Source organism: Ursus arctos, unplaced genomic scaffold (genome assembly GCF_023065955.2).
Source record: "Ursus arctos isolate Adak ecotype North America unplaced genomic scaffold, UrsArc2.0 scaffold_20, whole genome shotgun sequence".
Classification (NCBI taxonomy): domain Eukaryota; kingdom Metazoa; phylum Chordata; class Mammalia; order Carnivora; family Ursidae; genus Ursus; species Ursus arctos.
Window position 1 is genome coordinate 30,510,458 of NW_026622875.1, and position 19,369 is coordinate 30,529,826.

At 40.5% G+C, this 19,369-nt stretch overlaps 1 protein-coding gene across 12 annotated transcripts in view; it reads right to left on the reverse strand.

Annotated features, from left to right (window-relative positions):
- The window catches only part of NEK11 (NIMA related kinase 11), a 244,767-nt gene that overhangs the window by 113,763 nt on the left and 111,635 nt on the right, over nt 1-19,369 (reverse strand). For all 12 annotated transcript variants that reach the window (XM_057315970.1, XM_057315969.1, XM_026497009.4 and 9 more), the window contains 2 exons: nt 18,071-18,167; nt 14,236-14,350 (listed from right to left, as the gene is read on the reverse strand). In XM_057315970.1, coding sequence (XP_057171953.1) covers nt 14,236-14,350; nt 18,071-18,167 — 212 coding nt within the window. The remainder of the gene's footprint in view (nt 1-14,235; nt 14,351-18,070; nt 18,168-19,369) is intronic.

The following is a 19,369-nucleotide window of genomic DNA, read 5'->3' on the forward strand; positions in this document are numbered from 1 at the left end:
TAGGGGAAAAAATACCACGTTGCTTTTCTATTGCTGCTCTAACAAATTATGGCTAATGTAGTGGCTTACATAATACAAGTTTATTATCTTACAGTTCTAGACGTTAATCCAAAATGGGTTGAAGGGGCCTAAAATCAAGGTATCATCTGGGCTGCATTCCTTCTGGAGGCTCTACAAGCCTTCTTTTTTTAGTTTCTAGAGGCTGCCTGCATTCTTTGGCTTGTTGCACACACAACACCACACCTCCACCCCCAGCTTTCTTCATTTTCAAATCCAGCAATGTCAAGTCAAGTGCTAATACTATTATGTCTCTGGTTTTCTCTTCTGCCCTCCCTGTTGCACTTTTAAGGACCTTTGTAATTATATTGAGCCAACCCAGATAACCCAGGATCATCTCCCTGTTTTAAAGTCATTAGATTTGCAACTTCAATTCCCTTTTGCCATGTAAAGTAACATATTCAAAAATTCCATGGATCAGAAGATGGGTATCTTTGCAAAGCCATTATTCTACCTATCACAAACATTTACAATATTGGTAAAAATACAACTTTTTAAAAAAAGTGTTAGGGATAGTTTTTCAATTAATGGTACTGGAAAAATTCCTGAAGATTCCTATTTGAGATAACCTCTTCATTCCTCTCTATTCTTCAGAATTATACCCATTTTTTTTTCAAAATTATTGGTGATCACCTTAATGTAGACATACCATTTATTTCCTGATTCTATATTTCCTGGTGATATTAATAACATGCTTTCCAAAGTGGTTGGCAGAATACCTTGAATTTAGCAGATCCTCAGTAAATATTTGTTGATTTATATATTAATACAGAAAGTTCAATAAAAACACAAGGCAGTATGTCATCAAGAGCAGGAGAGACATAAAGTGATAGAGTTGAGGAGTGAGAAAAAGCACACTAGTTTACATTGGCTGTGTAAGCTTTTAACATCAACAAACATTAGTAATACAGTGGTTAAAAAAATTTCCATAATTATTAAGCATTCCAGCAACTGTTCTGAGTGTTTTAAATATGTAATTTTATTTATTCTTCATAACCATGCTATGGCATAGATACTATTCATTCCCATCTTACAGATGAAGAAACTAAGGCACAAGGTTTAAGTAATTTGACCCAGTTATATAGTTAGTGATTGACAAATCCAGAACTCAAACCCAGAAAGCCTGACTATGTAACTTGATCTCTTGATTACTAGTTGAAAACTGGATGAAAGAGTTTGTATTTCTAAGAGTAAAGGAAGTATATTAGTTTCCTAGGGCTGGTATAACAAAGCACCACAAAGTTGGTGGCTGAAAACAAGGGAAATTTATTTTCTCCCAATGTGGGAGGTCAGAAGTCTGAAATCAAGGTACCAGCAGGTTTGGTTCCTTCTGGAGGCTCAAAAAGAGCACCTGTTGCATGCCTCCTTCCTACCTTCTGCTGGATGTTGGCAATCCTCGGTGCTCCTTGGCTCGTAGATGCATCACTACAATCTCTGCCTCTGTCCTCCCATAGTCTTCTCAGTGTATTTGTCTTGTTTTCTCTTCAAAGGACTTGTCATTTGATTTAGGGCCCATCATAATCCAGAGTAATCTCATGTGATGATCCTTATCTTAATTACATCTATAAAGAACTTTAGTCCAAATAAGATCACATTCTGAGGTTCCAAGTGGACATATTTTTGGGGGGCCACGATTCAACCCACTTTAGGAAGTAACTAAAGGCTTCTGGGTAGAAGAAAACTTCACTATAGGTTTATAAGAGTAGAACCAAGTCTGTTTTGCTTACTACTGTATCCTGTATTCTCTTTTCCCAGCAGAGTAGGCACCCAATAAATATTTGTGGAAGGTTGACTGTTCATGAAAATGGTGTTCAGGGAATGCTTTGCTGAAGGATGTGAAAGGAAATTTCCTAGGAGCAGGCAGATCAATTAGGATACAAAAGAAAAAGGGTATAATGGTGCCTACAAAGGTATAAGGATAATGGCAGTGGGAAATTTCTAAAAGGAAGAGTTCCAGAATTCCTAAAAAGAAGCTCAGAAAGAAGAGATTTTTTTTTTTTTGTAGTTTTGAAGAGATTGCTACAGAACCAGGCAATGCAACAGCTTTTGAAGCTCACAGAGGCAAACTGTCACTTGAGAAAAGAAAGTCTATTGTAATAAATCTTTCAGAGGAAAAAGAAATACCCCTGGCAATTTTTGTGATCATTGTAAAGAACATAAAATCTCAGTTACATAGGAACCGAAGTAAATGGACATTGTTCAGGCCACACAAGCATCGTGGAGACGGTAACTCACACAGCGTGCTTCTATAAACCAGGCTGGAATAAAAAGACCATTGCCCAACAACACACAAGAGGCAGCCCACACCAGCTGGCGTCCCAGGCCAACTCTTTCCTGGTCCAACTATCAGACCTCTGTCTCCTTGTGTAACCCTAACTCAGGTTTTGGCTTGCTCCACAGATGTCACTAATGACTTAACTAGTTCACCTGACACTTCATCTGGAATTAAATTCTATCCCCTCTTCAGTCTTATGTAGTCTGCTGGTTTGAACACTTCTAATTCATTAATAGGATCAACTGTTTTCCAATAAATGCGATTCGTGTCCTTCACTGTTGGGAGGGAGCTGTTATTAGATAAAGTCTGAAAGACCTCTGAGGCTTTCATTTGCCATACATTTTGTCAGAGCCACTGGAATGGTATCTCCCTGCTGGCCCCTGATACAATCTGGAGGTAGGACTATGACCAACACCTGTACTAATTTTTTCTATTTAGCAGAGAGCTGTCACAGCATAGAGGAGAAACTTCTGGGCTGAAATAAATATGGATTTGAGGCTGGGTCCCAGTTCAACAATACCTCTTTCATCCTTACCTCCTTGTCCTCACCTATAAAAAAGAGTCATTAATACATGTTGTCAAGTATTTGAGGATTTTTAGCAAATCAATCCTTCCTTCTCAAGAAATGGAAAATGAGGAACACAAAATTTTTTGTGAGTTTGAGTTTTAGAGAGCTGAAATGTAAGCTCAATATCTAATAATTGTAGTGATTATTGCAACAGACTTCCCACCAGAATAACCTGTAGAACTTTAAAAAAAAAATTAAGTGTGCAGCTTTTTTCTTGGAACAGTGCTGCCCAAAAGGACTTTCTGCAATGATGAAATGTTCTAGAAGAATGCTATCCAACACTGTAACCACTAACCACATGGGAATCTTAAGCATTCCACCCCCCTCCCCAGTTCTATTGCAGTCTAATTGACATATAACATTATATTAGTTTAAGCACTTGAAATGTGACTAACGTGACTGACGAAAGGATTTTTAAATTTTATTTAATTTTTATTAATTAAAATTTGAATTCAAATAACCATCTGTGATTTAGTGGCTATCAAATTGGACAGCATAATTCTAGACAAATTGTTCTTAGTATGTGCTCCTCAAACCAGCTGCAGCATCACCAAGAAACTTGTTAGAAATGCAAATTCTTGGGCGTCATCCCAGACCTACTAAGTCACAAGCTTTGGAGGTGGGGCTCCTTGCCAGTGGTGTGCTGGTAAAGGTTTAACAACTGGCTCTTGAGGAAAGCTCTGATTAGCAGCATTTGCCAATTTCCCTGGTGCAAGCACTCACTCACTCATAGCTGATTTCAAGCTACCCAGGTGCTATCACTGAACACGAGACGGGAAGATGTGTGCAATAGGGTCCATGAGTCAATGTAAGCCGGCTCCTGCGTCCCGCTGAACCCAGCAATCTGTTTCAACAAACCCTCCACGTGATGTAGAACCACTGATGTAAACCTTCTAAATCAAAGTCTAAGATGACAGAGACTATGGTGTTTATATATTTTAAATTCCCATAAGGGATCCTGATAAGCAGCCCAACTGAAAAACCCGGACTCAGTACATACAACAAAGTCACCTTGAAGAGGCAGTGGCCAGTTCAGCCTCCTGTGTTTACGGTATCCTGACTCAGACTATGAAGACCTGCTCTCTCCTGAGCACGGACAAACCTGAGCCATGGCCCCTCAGACTGGCGGGTCACACCGAGCCTGCCTTCTCCCCTCTTGATAGGATTAATGACATCACAGGCATAACCAACTCATGGGGCAGATCCAAGACAAACAACTCTAGCCTTCTAACCACAACTCCCACTTACAAAAAAAAGGATTGAGAATTATATTATTAGGATAACCTAGAATTTGCTCCAATTAATTCTTATTTTAAGAAAATCTCTTATAGATATCCGAAGGCACCTTATAGTTTGTAGCATACTGTAGTCAAAAAATACTGTCTTCAACAAGCCATTATATCCTTCTTTAAGATAAATATAGCCTGTCTACCAGATTTGTGGTAAGAATCGAATGATTTAATTATGTACATAAAATCATATCTGGAATATTCTAATTCCATGTGCAGCCCTAAGGGAGGCAAAATAATACATTCGAAATGAGTACAGACTTTCCCCATATTAGAAATCTGTTCAGCCTGCTGAAATTTCTTTATATTCTTACTAAAGGGAAAATAGAAAAAATTTTCAGAGCAATTTGTCTAAAACCAGGAGGTCATTATACATACAGTCTCCAAGGTAAGAGCATAGAACAAATCCTTGTGTCTCAGAAAAACTTCCTAATTTCATTATAAACCCAGAGCAGAGAGTTCTATTAAAATAACTGCATGTATTACCTGAGTATTTCCATTGCAAAAGTCATAGTTATGCCTACCAAGCTCTTTATTTTCATCTGAATTTGGCCTAAATCCCAAATGAGACTACAGTGGAAAACTAATGTATATTCTTGCCCTTATTATGCTCCTTAGTACAAAACATATTTACATTTATAATGTATTTAGGGAAAATAGCTGGAAATTTTAGCTGCCAGTTTATGGGATGGCTGGCAAAGAAGCATCTTTTAACGAACTTTGTTCCGGGTCCTACTTCTGGGTGTAACAGTGGCATTCCTGATGCACCAAAAGAGGGCACACAATCTCTGGGAATTTGGCTTGAGTTCTGTGGGCTGTCCACGGTCTTGACAAAGAAGATAATTTTTTTTTTGATGCTAAACTAATTGGTCCAGATGGGCATAATTAAACTATAATTTGACAGGAGGAACTAACCAGCCTGAGCAATTTTATATTTCTCATAAATACAAAAACTAGAGCAAATAAAAGTATTATATTCCAAATCATACGTAATTAATCTGGTGAAGGTGTTTTTAAGCTCTAATCAGAAGGTCTCCTGGGTAGTTAAAAACTGAAATACTTACCACCAATTCAGAGGTATTATGTGGAACTTGAGAAAATATTGCAACTTGCTTTGACGTTGTATCTTTTTTTTAGTGAGAGATGGTTGTGCACTTTCTGGTTCATGCACTGTGCAAAGTTCTTTGCTTACCATCTAATTTATTCCTCCCTTAACCCCCGAAAATTGGGTATTATTATTCCCATTATGCAGATGAGAAATTTTGAGGCTTGGCAATAATTTTTTTTGCCCCAGTTCACACAGCTGGTTAATGGCTAGAAGTGGGAAAGAGACCAAGTCTGTCTCCCAATCTCTATCAGGTACACCAGCAGCTTCCAGTCTAGTGGAGTTTTGTGACATGTCTATGGATATTCCAGAAGTTTGAGTCATTCTTCCTTTGCATATACTGGAGGTAAGTTTACCCTGAGTTAGAGAAAAGTACTGAATTATAGATTGTTTATTCAAATACTACTTTATTCATCTCAAGCATATGGGATGACTTGCCTCATTGGAGTCGTGGGGCATTTATGGAGGGGTGTCTGTCCACAATTATGGAGGGATGTCCTTCCAAGAAACTGCTGATTAGCTGCAAAGCATGCAGAGAGCTGACAGCCTCTGGCGGCAGCATTTGAGCATCTGTTGAGCAGGAAGGGATAGTAGGGCACAGTATTTCTGCCCAGCGCAGGGTTCCTCTATGGACAATCTTTGATCCAGAACTCTCCACTGGGTTGACTGAGGCTGCCTCGGGGCTACAGTGAGGTCTGAGGCTCTTCCTACCCACTCCTCTTTCCTTCCTGCTCACCTCTTACAGGTGTCAGACCTGCATCACAGGCTGGAGACTCTCTCTGTCTACTCCTGATCTCACTCTCATTTTTCTTTCAACAGAAATTACCCTCAATACATCTCCTACACTTCTCTGTCTTAGTGTCTGCTTCCCAGAGGACCCAGCCAATAAAACCACTAAAGAGTTATTTCCACATACAGGCTCTACCAACCCTGTTCTAAGAGTAATCCACCAACCAGCATTTGCTCATGCTCTGTCTTAGGTAAAGTGCTGTCATGGATTCCATGGGGAGACTAAGCTGATGCAAACAAAAGAGACGAGTGTGCACCTGTAACACAGACTATCCTTCATAAAACCCCTTTATTCCTGTTACATGTGTACACTTAGCAAATACACAAAGGAGTCTGAGAGGATTACCTTGTGGTGATGTGACCACTTCTTTTCAACTGAATACTGTTCTATCGGTAGTGCAGAAGAAGAAAGCCTATTTTCGCACACTGGTGGCTTACATTAGAGGTTATTTAACTGGAGGGGTATCCATAAAGGAAGTGGCAATGGCTATGGGACTCAAAAAGCATGCATGGAGGATTTCCATCCCCACATCTCTGACACTCTTCCTTTTTTTTCCTCTTTCCAGGATCCATCTGGTAAAATGAGATTACCATCTCCCTTGAGAAGAAAGAGCAAAAATTAAAGAGAACACCAATGCACAGAAATTAGCCTCTCCTGGCAACTTGTTATTCTACTCTTTCCCCAACTGAATCCATCTCTGCAAGAAATGTATGCTGTTTATGACAAAAAGCGTTAGTATTCTTATAGAAGTTTTCCCCTAGATTTAATCATTTATTCAACAAATATTTACCAAGCACCAATTCAGAGCCAGTCACTGTTTCAGCAGGTGGGAATAAAAAGAACAAGACAGACACAGTCCCCACTCTTGTTGAGCTTAGAGTCCAGTTCAGGCTCTTCGAACTTGAATGCACACACACATCATTGGGATTTTGCATCTTCTGATGCAGTAAGCCTAGGGTAGGGCCTGAGATTCTGCATTTCTAACAAGTTCTCAGGATGCTAGTGACGCAGTCCCCAGACCATGCTTTGAGGCACGAAGGACTAGCCCACTGGCTCCCAGCTGCTGTGCTGTGACACGCTTCTGTACTGTGAGTGCTTCTCAGCAGTGCCATGAACTGGAATCAAGGAATACTGTCAATATCATGGGAAACATATGCTTTTCTCATGATGCCTATTTAGTGGAATTTTGAGTTGTGTGATCAACATTCATAGGACTATGATTTACTGAGAGTAAAAAGTAAGAGGTGAGGTATGGAACGACATCAAGATGGCTCAATGGCCTTCCGGGAAGAGGTACAAATGTAGCCTCTAAACACACGTGCACAATCAGGGCACTGACCCACTCTCGTCATCAATGACACAGAGCTAATGGGGCTAAGGGGAAAAATTGTTTTAACTTTCCAAAACTTGCTCTTTCTTAACCAGTAGTCACTTTTTCAAAAATTTTATTTATTTATTTGTCAGAGACAGAGAGCACAAGCAGGGGAGCGGCAGGTAGAAGGAGAAGCAGGCTCCCCGCTGAGCAGGGAGCCCAACGTGGGACTCGATCCCAGGACCCTGGGATCATGCCTGAGCGAAAGGCAGACGCTTAACTGACTGAGCCACCCAGGCAACCCCCTAGTAGTCACTTTCTAGCCCTCTCTGGTATACCACTAAAATCTCTCATCAAGCACACCATGAACACAAAAGGTTAGTCTTCTTCAAAATGGGAATCTCACAAATAAAAGGAGGCTAAATATATAGCTAGAGACCATATATTCATAAGCAACCACTTATGCCAACCGTTAAATTATTACCTCTTAGAATGGGGTTGTGAGGAGATGGAAGGTGGAGGGAAGGAAGGGAGTTCATTTAGTTCTAAGCTGGGTGAAGCCAGGAAAGCAGGCCATGTAGGGTTAAGCTGGAGAGAGGGGATGTGTTTGTTCACTTTTCCTAGATTCACAAGAGAAAAATGAATCTGAAATATAAAATGGGTAAAGTCACTTTGCTCTCTCTAAAACCCCAAATGCCCAGGTACAAAATGCAGTGAAAGCCTGCAGGCATCTTCAACTCATCTTCCAACATGTACTTAGCTGGCTAATCTCTAAGAGTAAGAACTCCCATTAATAATTTAAAGGAGCCATGGCCAGAAAAGAAACTGGGAGAGGCCTAGGGGTGAGCAGGAAAGACACGGTTAGCTGTGAAGCTAGGTATGTAGAATTATACTACACATTTCTAAAAATGTATTCTCACATGTGGATAGCAATGTGCAGAATAATGAGTTTATAAAGAACTCTTCCCACAGTCTCAGGGACAAGTCTAACTGGTGAGCTGCAAATGCTGGCAATGTCACAAACATCACTTTCTGCAGACAGATGTGGGAAAATGGACTTTTTTAGAATAAGTCAAATTCATTACACTGCTCGCACACAGACACGCTACTATGAAACATGACAATCACTTTGAACCTTTCTGCAGGCTTCCTATTTGTCTATTTTGAATTTTTTTTGAAGCGAGAGAAGAAGAGAAGGCAGTGGAAAATGTTGTTAGTCATGAATGACAGAAGGTATTAGGTGCTGCTGCCACAGTTCCTTGCCAGAAAGGTTTTTTTGTTTGTTTGGGAGATGTGCTATTTCACTTCCAAAAAAGGCTCCGACAAGTGAACACAGGAGGTGGCTGATACTGCCGTGGCCCTCGCCGCCACAAAACAGCCCCTCTATGAAGATCAGAGAAGACACATTTAAATTCCTAGCACAAATATCTAAATTAAAGCCTGGCCTAAACAAACACCCAAGGAAAATATTTCAATCCCTTCAAAAATTAGCATATGAATCAAAGTTGGTTATTTGACCTGAAGCGAGTGCTATCGCTCCAGCTCTATTAGTTTTCTGTGACAGCTTCACTTCCTTCCCGGCGTCAGAACAATGTTCTCTTGGTGGTGGGTGCGGGAGCCGTGAGCACAGCTCTGAAACTTCCAGGCACGGAAAATAATTTCATCAGCCAAAGAAAAACCATCCTTTGGTATGTCCAAAGTGCTGTCTGAAGTCCACAGTACAGGGGGGGGGGGTTAGTCTATTCTATTCTGAAGTTTATCTGACCTTAAAACCATGATTGGTGCTTATTTAATTTTCTGCTTAATTGATTCATTCCAAACATGACCCATGACAGGCCCAGCAAGGCCACTGAAGCACGCTCTCTGGCCCACGAGCAGCACCTTCGGTATAATAACTACTATGTAATTTATATTGGGCGAAGGGGATGGACCATGGAATCACATAACAGCTTTCGCAGGAGAGAAAATTAGTTCGAGATGTCCATAGGTGCTGATTTTCTCTATGAGTAACTGATGTTCTTGGGGACTGATTTCCCTCTTACTTCTCTCCTGCCTGTTTAGGACACAGTAGTGAAGTGGCCAGTCGGGCAGGTGTTTTCTACATCCACTTCAAGTTTTCAAATTGGATACAATCCTTTAAATTTCAGTTAGAGGCACCTACCCAGCTTCTCCTATGGAAGTAACAGTCTAAATTATTAAATATGCCTCAGGGTGGAGAATCAGCACGTCTTTACTCAATATTAGATTCATTTGAATTATCCTCTAGAGCCAAGGAAATTAGAGAGTGTCTGCAGGAGCCTTTATTCCTGGATGTAAATATGAGAGTCAGGTGGAAACTACCATGTAATGCAAATGTAACTCGATGTTATATGTGACAAATCTGAAATGAAACCACCCTCAATTTATATTTATAAATGAAGTCTTTAAGACATTTAAAGCTCTGGGAGTGATGGGACATCTAGGAATATAGAAGTGACCCCTAGCACTTAGTCCTCTTTGAGGGCTAATGAGCCAGGCAGCTCTACTGGCTTCTCTGGGCTGGGTTTTGGAGTCCGGGCTGTTATTTTTTGTTCTAGTATGTTCGGGCTGCTTTCAGAGGACACGAGGTCCGTGAGACTTGCTGGTATGGGTTCCTGCTACACCAGTGTAACACCTCCAACTATAAAGACTGAAGAGAGGAGCTAAGGGATCCCAGCCCATCATGTTTAAGCCAATTTTCCTCCGGAGAGAAGACCCCAAAACTCTGTTAACATTCCTTGTGGAAGGCAATAATGCTCAGCTGACATTAGAAGAAAACTCCATGATCACTATCTGGACTAAGGATTTTGTGTCCCAAGTAATACTAGAGATCTTCGCAGTTACCTTCTATTTCCACGACCTCTCCAGTGTCTCTTGTTCATTCATTAGCGAAAGCACAGAGTGAGGCATTAATCTTTATCGTTTTTTTCCTTTCTCCTTTTTTCTGGCTATCTTAGCCATATTTTTTTAAATTTATCAACTTTATTGAGGTATAATTGATAGAAAATAAAACGCACTCATTTAAAGCATGGAATTCAGTGAGTTTTGACAAATATATACATCAGGGTAAACCACCTCCACAATCAAGGTACTAACGTTTTCCATCACCACAAAAGGTTCCCTTGTGCCCTTTGAGTCAATTCCCAATTCCCAGACAACCACTGGCTTCATTGCTGTCACTACAGATAAGTGCTGCTGGTTCTAGAACTTCACAGAAATGCAATCGTTCAATATGAACTCTTTTGTTTGTGGCTTCTTCCACTCAGCACAATATTTTTTATTTCATCCATATTGTTGTGTGTATTGATAGTTTGTTCCTTTTCATTGCCAAGAAGTATTATATTACACGGATAAACTAGTTTGTTTACCCATTCATCTATTGGTTAACACTTCTTATTTTTGGTACTATGAATAAAACTGCTAAGAACATTTGTGTACAGATCTTCTTGGAGACACGTATTCATTTCTCTTAGGTAATTATCTAGAGGTAGAATTGCAGAGTCAGTAAATGTTTTCATTTTTAAAATTAAAACAGTAAAAATACATCATTGTCTAACAGAGTTCAAATCACTTTATTTCCACTTGGACATTTAAAGGGAAGAGATGACACCAAAAGTCACAGAGCATAGCCCACAGCTGCAAAGGCCATGTGGACTTCCTATACGCAAGCAAAGGACAATCCCCCCCTGAGGTCAGAGCTTTCTCTGAGCACAGGGAAGGGGCTGAGGACTTGCTCTAGGAGTAGCTGAAAGCGTACTTAAGTGACAACTGGTCAGGTCATGGGCGGGCAGCCAAGGCCTACTCCAGTGAAGCTTTAGCATCTGAACAGGTGGATTGAGAGCCATGCTCTGTCTGCACCAAGCTCATGAGCCTCAAGCTATTCAGCTTTGAAAGAAACCCTATTCTGCGACTCAACTGGGAGCTGCTGAAAATAAGGCTAAATGCAATGAAATTCCTGGCAGAAATTAATGTGCAAGAAATCATCAGTATTACATGTAAGGGGTTAGGTAGGGATAATTTCTTTAATGTTCCAGTTGTGCTTTCTCATTTGATTATAATGGTTATCCATGACTTCAGCTAGATTAAATCAGCAGTAGTCAACGAAATGCATATCAAATGTAAATAACGTCTTACTCTGTTTTCTTTCTCTGCAACAAACTCCTCACATCCCAGAGGGAATTTTTCAATTCAACATCAAAGACTGATTAAACATTTGGTGTAGAAGCTTCAAAAAAAGACTGTGTAATTTTATTTTACATATACATGCTAGATGAAAAATAAACAAATGAAAACTTTCTCTGAGTGCTAAAAGTTTGGAGTCAAATCTTCTAAAAGGCAAAGAGAATGAGGGAAATAACCACCTCAGAATTCATCAACAAATTGAAGTCTCACATCTCAAAATTTCACAACTCAGCTATATGATCACTAATAATCTTGTAGTGGTCCACAATTCCAATCAATCATCAACCCAAAGTTTACGTTTTCATAATTCTAGGTCTTCCTTTCCAATTTAGAAAACTATGAATTTACAGGAAGGAAAAAACAGGGGAATATTTAACGTATTTTACAAGGCATTTGGCCCGACTAAAACAATGATGTGTTTTTTGGATCTGACAGCTTATGATGGGAGATCTAAGTAGTGTTTCCTTATAGCATAAATAAGGTCGTCAAAGGAGTAGATTTGACCATTTCCAGTTCAGCTGGTAAATCAATGCCTGGTCTACCATACTGAAACCCCCATGACAAAAGACAAAGGAGGATATCAGCGTGAGTCTCCTAGTAGCAGGTGCGACCTGTGGTCAAGGTTAGCTTAGGAGTAATTTGACTACTACAGTTCACAAAAATTAGCATAGAGTCACACAAAGACTCTGCCTTTTGAAAGTCCAACTCATTTGTCTGCTTCTTGAGAACCTATTGCTGCTACCCACCACCTCCAAATCCATACACTTTGGGGAAAATGGAAAGGGTGCTGCTCTAGAAAGCAGGCACTTTTGCGTTCTTGAGCAAATTACATAATGTCTTTAGTTTCTCATCTATGAAATGAGTAGTAAGTATTTTTCCTACTTGAGACCCAGAGGCCGGGCCCAGACTTCTTGATCCCAGACTACCCACTCAATATCCTGTTCTGGGGCTTCCTCTTTATACACAGTGATGGCTCTGCCTTACAGCAAAGCACAAGCCATCCAAATCAAGTGCTACCCAATGGCCTAACTCTCAGTTTTATATTTTTGGAAAGAAAGGCCCATGGGATATTTCTGTGCTTCCAAGTCTCATTTTTGGAAAATAACAATATATTAAAGAAATACCTAAAATGGCTCTAAGATGCAAATCCATCTGATATACATATTTGTTTGTCAGTAACACCTGTTACCAGATGGCTTCCACAACAACATTTTAAAAGTTGGTAAATGCCAACCTAAAGAGCTTCAGGTGCTAGTTTCCTTACAGGTGAAAGAGGCAGCACAAGTTCTAAAAGCTCGGTCAGGAAGACTTCAAATGCAGATTTGGGCTGAGATGACCCATCAATCCAAATTTCACTACCTTCACTCTCAGTTTGGAAAGAGAACTCAACTATTGCCCAAGAGAGTTGTTATACCATTGTGCAGCCATAAGGATGCTCCTCAAAGACCTCCCACTACAAGGAGAGTAATTGGCCAAGGGCCCCAGGGCTGTGTTCTGGAATCCATCCCTGCATTCCCTCAGAGGCTACTACCACTGCCAAAGGACAGCAGGGATACTAAGGCAAGCCCCTGATGGCTGACTTTGCTTATAGACTTCCTGATGTCTTAGTTGCCTCCGTTTGCCTAGCAGACCAGTACACATCCACCAAACCTCTCTCTTTTCATTTGGAACATGACTTGAACCATGGTTTGATGGTTCTCTCAGCCTTTTCCAGCTCCTTTCCTAATGCCTTTTATGCAGACATTTTCCCTAATAATATCCTCCACTTTTATACCCATCTTGACATCTGCTTCTCAGAGGGCCAGACTAACATATCATTCATTCACTCATTCAAGAAATATTTAATTGAGTGCCTACCCTATTCCTGGCATTTTGTCCTAGGCATTGGGGAGGGTGGTACAAGACTGAGATGGCCCCCACGGTCATAACCCTCTCTCCCGGGGTCATAAGCTGTTTCCCTTTCTTTCGCTCTTACTGTGTGTTGATGCAAGAGCACTGACGCAAGGGCACATCACATGCCTACTCTCATTTACTTTTCACAACAAGCCCTAAAGGAAATATTATTTTCCTTTCATAGATAAGGAAACTGAGATCTATAAAGATGAAGTTGCCAGCGGTTTCCCTGATGGGGGCAGCTTTTGACTCTAAAATTCATGTTTTCAACCATTAAGCTATGCTCTCTCCCATCTGGGTCACAGCTCTGAGCATTTTTCTTCTCGTAATGACTGCATATTCATATAGTTAATTTTCCAAAGCCTGACTTCATTTATTCACTTTAAATTTATTAAGGCCAGGGAAATCACTTCTAGAAGAAGGAAACAGTACGTACTTCAGAGCATTCACAGTCCTACACTATTCCGGAGTGAGTTAATGATGATATTGTTTAACTCATGTGGAAGAGGTTTCTCACCTGGTGTGAGTTTCTAACTCATCTTCATCTATTACAAAGAAGATAGAAGAGAACAGACAAATCCCTTGGCTTCTCTGCTTTTTATCTTGGTCCCAGCTCAGCTCTGGCAAACTGATGGAAGGTGGTCACAACCATCCAAGGCTTTTCTCAGAGGCCAGCCAGGCCTACTGGAGGGTCAGCCACACCAACCCACGTGCCAACCCTTCCAAATACTGATGCAAACTCATACCGTGATCTCCAAGGTCAGTTATGGTGTCTTCTATACTTGACTCAAGTGGGTCAAGGTCCAAGGAAGGAATGGGCTGAGACTCAGGCAGGTTCTCTGAAGTCAGGTCATCAAATTCCTTGTGGAAGGTAATTAACAGTTCGTGAGAAGCTGATAGAAAGAAACAGGATTACCACAAATGAAACAATATTATTTAGAAAACTATTTGGAAATAAAAGTCTATCAAATCCTCTCCGTTAAACATGATACCACTTTCAAATTTCAGAAAGCCAGCTTAGGAGAAAAGAAGCAGCCTTGAACAACTCAGCAGGTGACCTTAACCTTCCATGGCATCTGTTTCAGGGCTATGACTAGGGTGAGGCAGGAGGAATGCCCAGGTGCACAATGAAGGAGGTAGTCACTCTCCGGCTTATGCAAGAGCAGGAGCGACCAGCAGCTAAGACCAAATACCCCTTGCAATTCTGCATTCAGGGTCCCACACCCACCTCCCCCTAGTCCAGCCCTGCTCAGGTTCCTCATCTCAGAGTGGAGCTGTTGGCTTGGATGACTTCCAAGTTCTCATCTAGCTTTAACAGTGCTATGATTTGGTGACCTCCAGTTTCCTAAAGAAAGAGATCTAAGAAGCCACATGAAAGAACTCACACTTTAAAAAAGAGTAAAAGCTAAATTTCTCAAATATATCAGTAGGTATTTCAATAGCTCATTTTGCTTCTTTATTTTTTTCCTGTTGTGTGTGTGTGTGTTTGCAACCTAGAGCTAATGCCGAACTGACCTATTTTCCTTGATAAGTGCCTTTCATGGAGAACTACTCCAAGAGCGTCTTCTTATTAAAACGAAGGAAAAACTCGAACTCATCTTAATGAATAAGTGAAATAAGCCATGCCACACTGTGGTACAACATTTGTGAAAATACAGTCATCAAATATTTTTAAGAAGTCCAGTTTTTATATGGTATAATTGCTGTCAGAGGTGAAATTGGTTTCAAATTTCAAAGGATCACTGATAGCACACAGGCAACCTTAAGAACAAAGAACAGAGATTGCATGAAGTGTGTTTTCACTTCTACTTCAGAAATTATTGGAAAATAAGAATTTGGGCCCTCAATTGACTTTGATTTGCTGAGGTTCTCTTTGAAGGGTACAGATAGAATTGTTATAATTGCTTCTCTTAGAAAGGATTTGCTCTGATCTTTGATCCCCTTTACTATTTCATATACAGAGACCTGATCAGTTACACACTTCTCACAGGAGCCCAGTTTTGGCACCGTCGCAACTGTAAGTGCCACAGGATACCAGAAAGACCAGGCTTATCGAGTGTTTTATGGAACCTAGTTGTTTTAAAGCTACCATCCTTTAAAGAAATGGTGCCTAACATGATTCCACGTTCAACTATGCTTCCAGATTTCAAAGTCCAAATTCAGCCAAGCAGAAAATGCCTGCCAAAATAAAAGGCCCTGTTAGTTAGGGTCTGGGAAACAAAACAAGCTATTCTCCTAAATGCCTCAAAGAATTTTTATAACATGTTCAAGAAATGACAGAGCCAGCCCATTTTTCTCCCCTAACTTTGATTTTATCTCATACGACTACTTTTGAAATATAAAGCACTTTGCCTCAGCTGGCAAGAGAGAAGGAAGAAGGAACAGAGAAAAGAGCCCCAGTGAAATCAGGAAGAAATTAAATCATAAATATGTGTATGGGCAGAGACAGGAACCTTTTCTTCTTTCTTCTTTTTCTCCTCATCATGTTTTTCTTTAGCTTCTTGCATCTGATTAATCCAATTTCTTTCTTATATTTTATTTCCTCTTTTCTAGCTCACTGATGCCTTTTCTTGAGATATTTAAAACCCTTCAGTCCCACTGCAAAGTGTTTAGCTTCCCATTTGCTCTCTGCTTTGTTCTTTGAATATCATTAAACCTGCCTCATTCTGTGCCTGTGAATGTGATTAACCGAGTCTCTTCCCTGCCTAGCCTCCTCTCTTCATTCTCCTCCTGGGGCAAACAAGAAAGCCCCAGGTCACTTTTCCTTTACTTCCGTTCCCATGAAACACTTTTTTCCTAAACAGTCTATAAGAAAGTCTGTTAATCGGTGGCTTTTCCCGGTCTTCCTTCATCTGAGGGTGAATGGCTTTCAGGAGCCTCAATTTCTGTCCATTATTAATCAGAGTGTGGTCCTGGATGGGCAGCCTCAGAATCACCAGGGAGCTTGTTAAAAATTCAGCATCCCAAGCCCCATCCCAGACCAGCCAAATCAGAATCTGCCTTTCAACAAAACCAATAGGTGATTTGGGTGAATTTTGAAGTTTGAGAAGCATTGCTGTAAGCCATAAGAATTTAGAGAAGAGCCAGTCGATTGTGGACCTGTGAGGTCAAAGAGTATTTTCCTAAACAGAAAGTGACATTTGAAAGTGAGGTGGGGTGCTAATGAAGGGCCAGATGGAAGTGGCTGATATAATTGCATAAAACAGGGCAAGATACCTGGGGGGATGAGCGGGTTGCTGAGCAACCCCGTCTGCAAGACTGAACCAGCTAGAAGATATCTATCGTCTGTAAGAGCCAGGCATCTCCATTCACCAGGTTCTATGAGTGGGAATGATGCCATCTTCCACGTCTCTGGGACCCACAACAGATCCCACAGCTGGCTTTACTTAACAGAGTGGGAGATGAGCACAGAGGGGGGCAAGTGGGATTGAGCACATGTCACCAATGTCTCCATATTATCTGTTAAAGGATCCAAGAAAGAGATACTCTTAAGGTCAGTGAAGGCAGGACCCCCCTATCTGGTCCAACTTTCGGTTTTCAGAAATAGACAACACTCACAACCATTTAATAATCGAGAAAGGTGGATTACCTCTCAGATGGAGGCAGAAAACAAGTGACCCTAAGCTCTGCGTGGCTGAGAGTGAGCTTTGCTGGAGGCTCCTGCAACGCCCCAGGGTTTGGGACTCTCTGATCACTGAGCTACAGCAGAATGAGTGTCCCCAGACCTCAGAGATCAGCCTCACAGCCTCAGGGGGGCTTGGTTCTTCCTGCTAAAGAAAAAGAGCCTCCCTCAGATGCAGAGATCTCCAACAAATGAACAACCAGAATTTGAGACATAAAGTTCTCCATAAAAATGACTCCTTCCGATGTCGCTTTTACCAGAAGAGCTAGGAAGTTAGGGTTGATGTCTGTTGTCCAAGTATGATCATGAAGAAAGATTTCCTTAAGTATCAGAGCCTACAGCAAGGCCCATGAAGATGTTTTTAGCCGTTAGAGAAAATGGCATTTGCTATTCAGGGGCCTGGGATGCTGAGGATATGATTTAGGGTCCATTTCATGTGACTCTGCAACCCTATTTATTATTGGGCATCTAAGGTAATTATTCAAAGTTCGAAAGGGGTTATTAACACAATGCACAATGATATAGATGGGAGACAGGAAATGAAAAGGGAAAGAATAAACAATAAGACAGAAGGAGAACAATGGATTAAGAGGTAATGTAAAAATAGCATGGCTGAAATTCAAAATTAGATATACACACATTTGCTCTGCAAAGTCATAATTTTACTTATCAATTTTTCATTCCATGCTGATTGAGTTTTCTTGTACACAGTAGGCACTCGATGTTTTTGGGGATGAATCTATTGATTTATCTCTAAGTACAGCTGCTCTAAATTAGTTCATCACTAACCACTGGCCTGTATGCTAAAACGAACCCCAGTGCCTCCACCCTGAAAGGGGCAAAGTTGGTCTAGATGCTCCCCCACCCCGTCCCTTCTCGTACCTGACTGGCCACATGAATGTGATGAATCTGAAGCAATTAAAGGTTTGATGTAACATTTAAAACCAGAGGGCACTTACATGGAGTACATCAACAGTTAGCTGCTGCTCAGAGTTCCGAGATCTCAACTCTTGCATTCGTTTGTTATTTTCTTCATATTTTTCTTCTGCAAGCTTTCTGCAAATTTAAAGTGAGTGTAGAGAAACAGCTGCATTTTGCTAAAGGCACGTCTATGTTATGCAGTTAAGTGTGATCCTTGTTTCAACAGGTAAACAGGGGTGTTGAGAAGCCAAGCCAACAGGGTGTTGAGAAGCCAAGCCAACAGGTCTCTCCCTCATCAGGGCAAATGCAGTGTAGCACCCACTGGATTCTCTTTCAAGCACACACAATGATGCTCTGGCTTCTTAGCCATCCTTAGAACCCCTAAAATGCATCGCTGAAATTCAAAATTAGATATACACACATTTGCCATATGGCAACTTCAAGAATAAAGTTATTTAGGTTTTATAAAACAAAACATGAGCATGTCTGTACTTCCCAATTTCTAATTTCTGGAATAACATTTCTTAGAAGCAGGGGTCTCTGAACATTCCAGAAAAAAGGCCCAGTTTCTATCAGGTGATTAAACTAGGGGTTCACACATATTAAAAACACAGAATTCTTATCATGTCAGATTCCTCATGAGGATCCGTGGGACTCTGAGGCAAAAGAAGGCAGTCTGGACCCCTGCACATTCTCAAGTGTGCCCCCGACACCCAGACCGTGCCCAACACATACTAATAACTTGATTACTGCTCTCAGGATGAATAAACCCACAAACAAGGAGAAGAGAGCTAGATTTCAAAGAATTTATGGAAAGAATTTGAGAGCTACTGTGAAGGGGAATTTTTTTCCAACACATTTTGTTTCATCTAGTGTAGAAGAGGTAAATGTCATAGACCTGCTACTAAACTGGAAGAAAGATTTGAGTTCTTATGACTACCTGTGTGCTAATTTACATTTAGATTTTTTTGAAAAGTCACTGAATATCCCTGTAGTCAAATTTCATTTATAAAGTGGGTACATTACATCTCTCCTGACAATAGAGTCGTTTTCTAGCTAAAACACATGACTGTGCTCAAATTCTAGAAATAATGACCAAAAAACAATTCCAATGAAATTCATTCATAAAATTAAGACCAAACTTTATTTATAACCATTGCCTTTAAATAAGAAACATATTGAATGTCATGTGGAAGACCTATGACTTTCTTTGTGTATAAAAAAAAGTTTTAATCTGAAATACAATTTGTAATGTGCATGTGAGTTATTAAATTGCCTTTCTGATCTGTTCCTGTCAGAGATTTAATTTTCCTTTTACCCTCAAACAATGACATGAG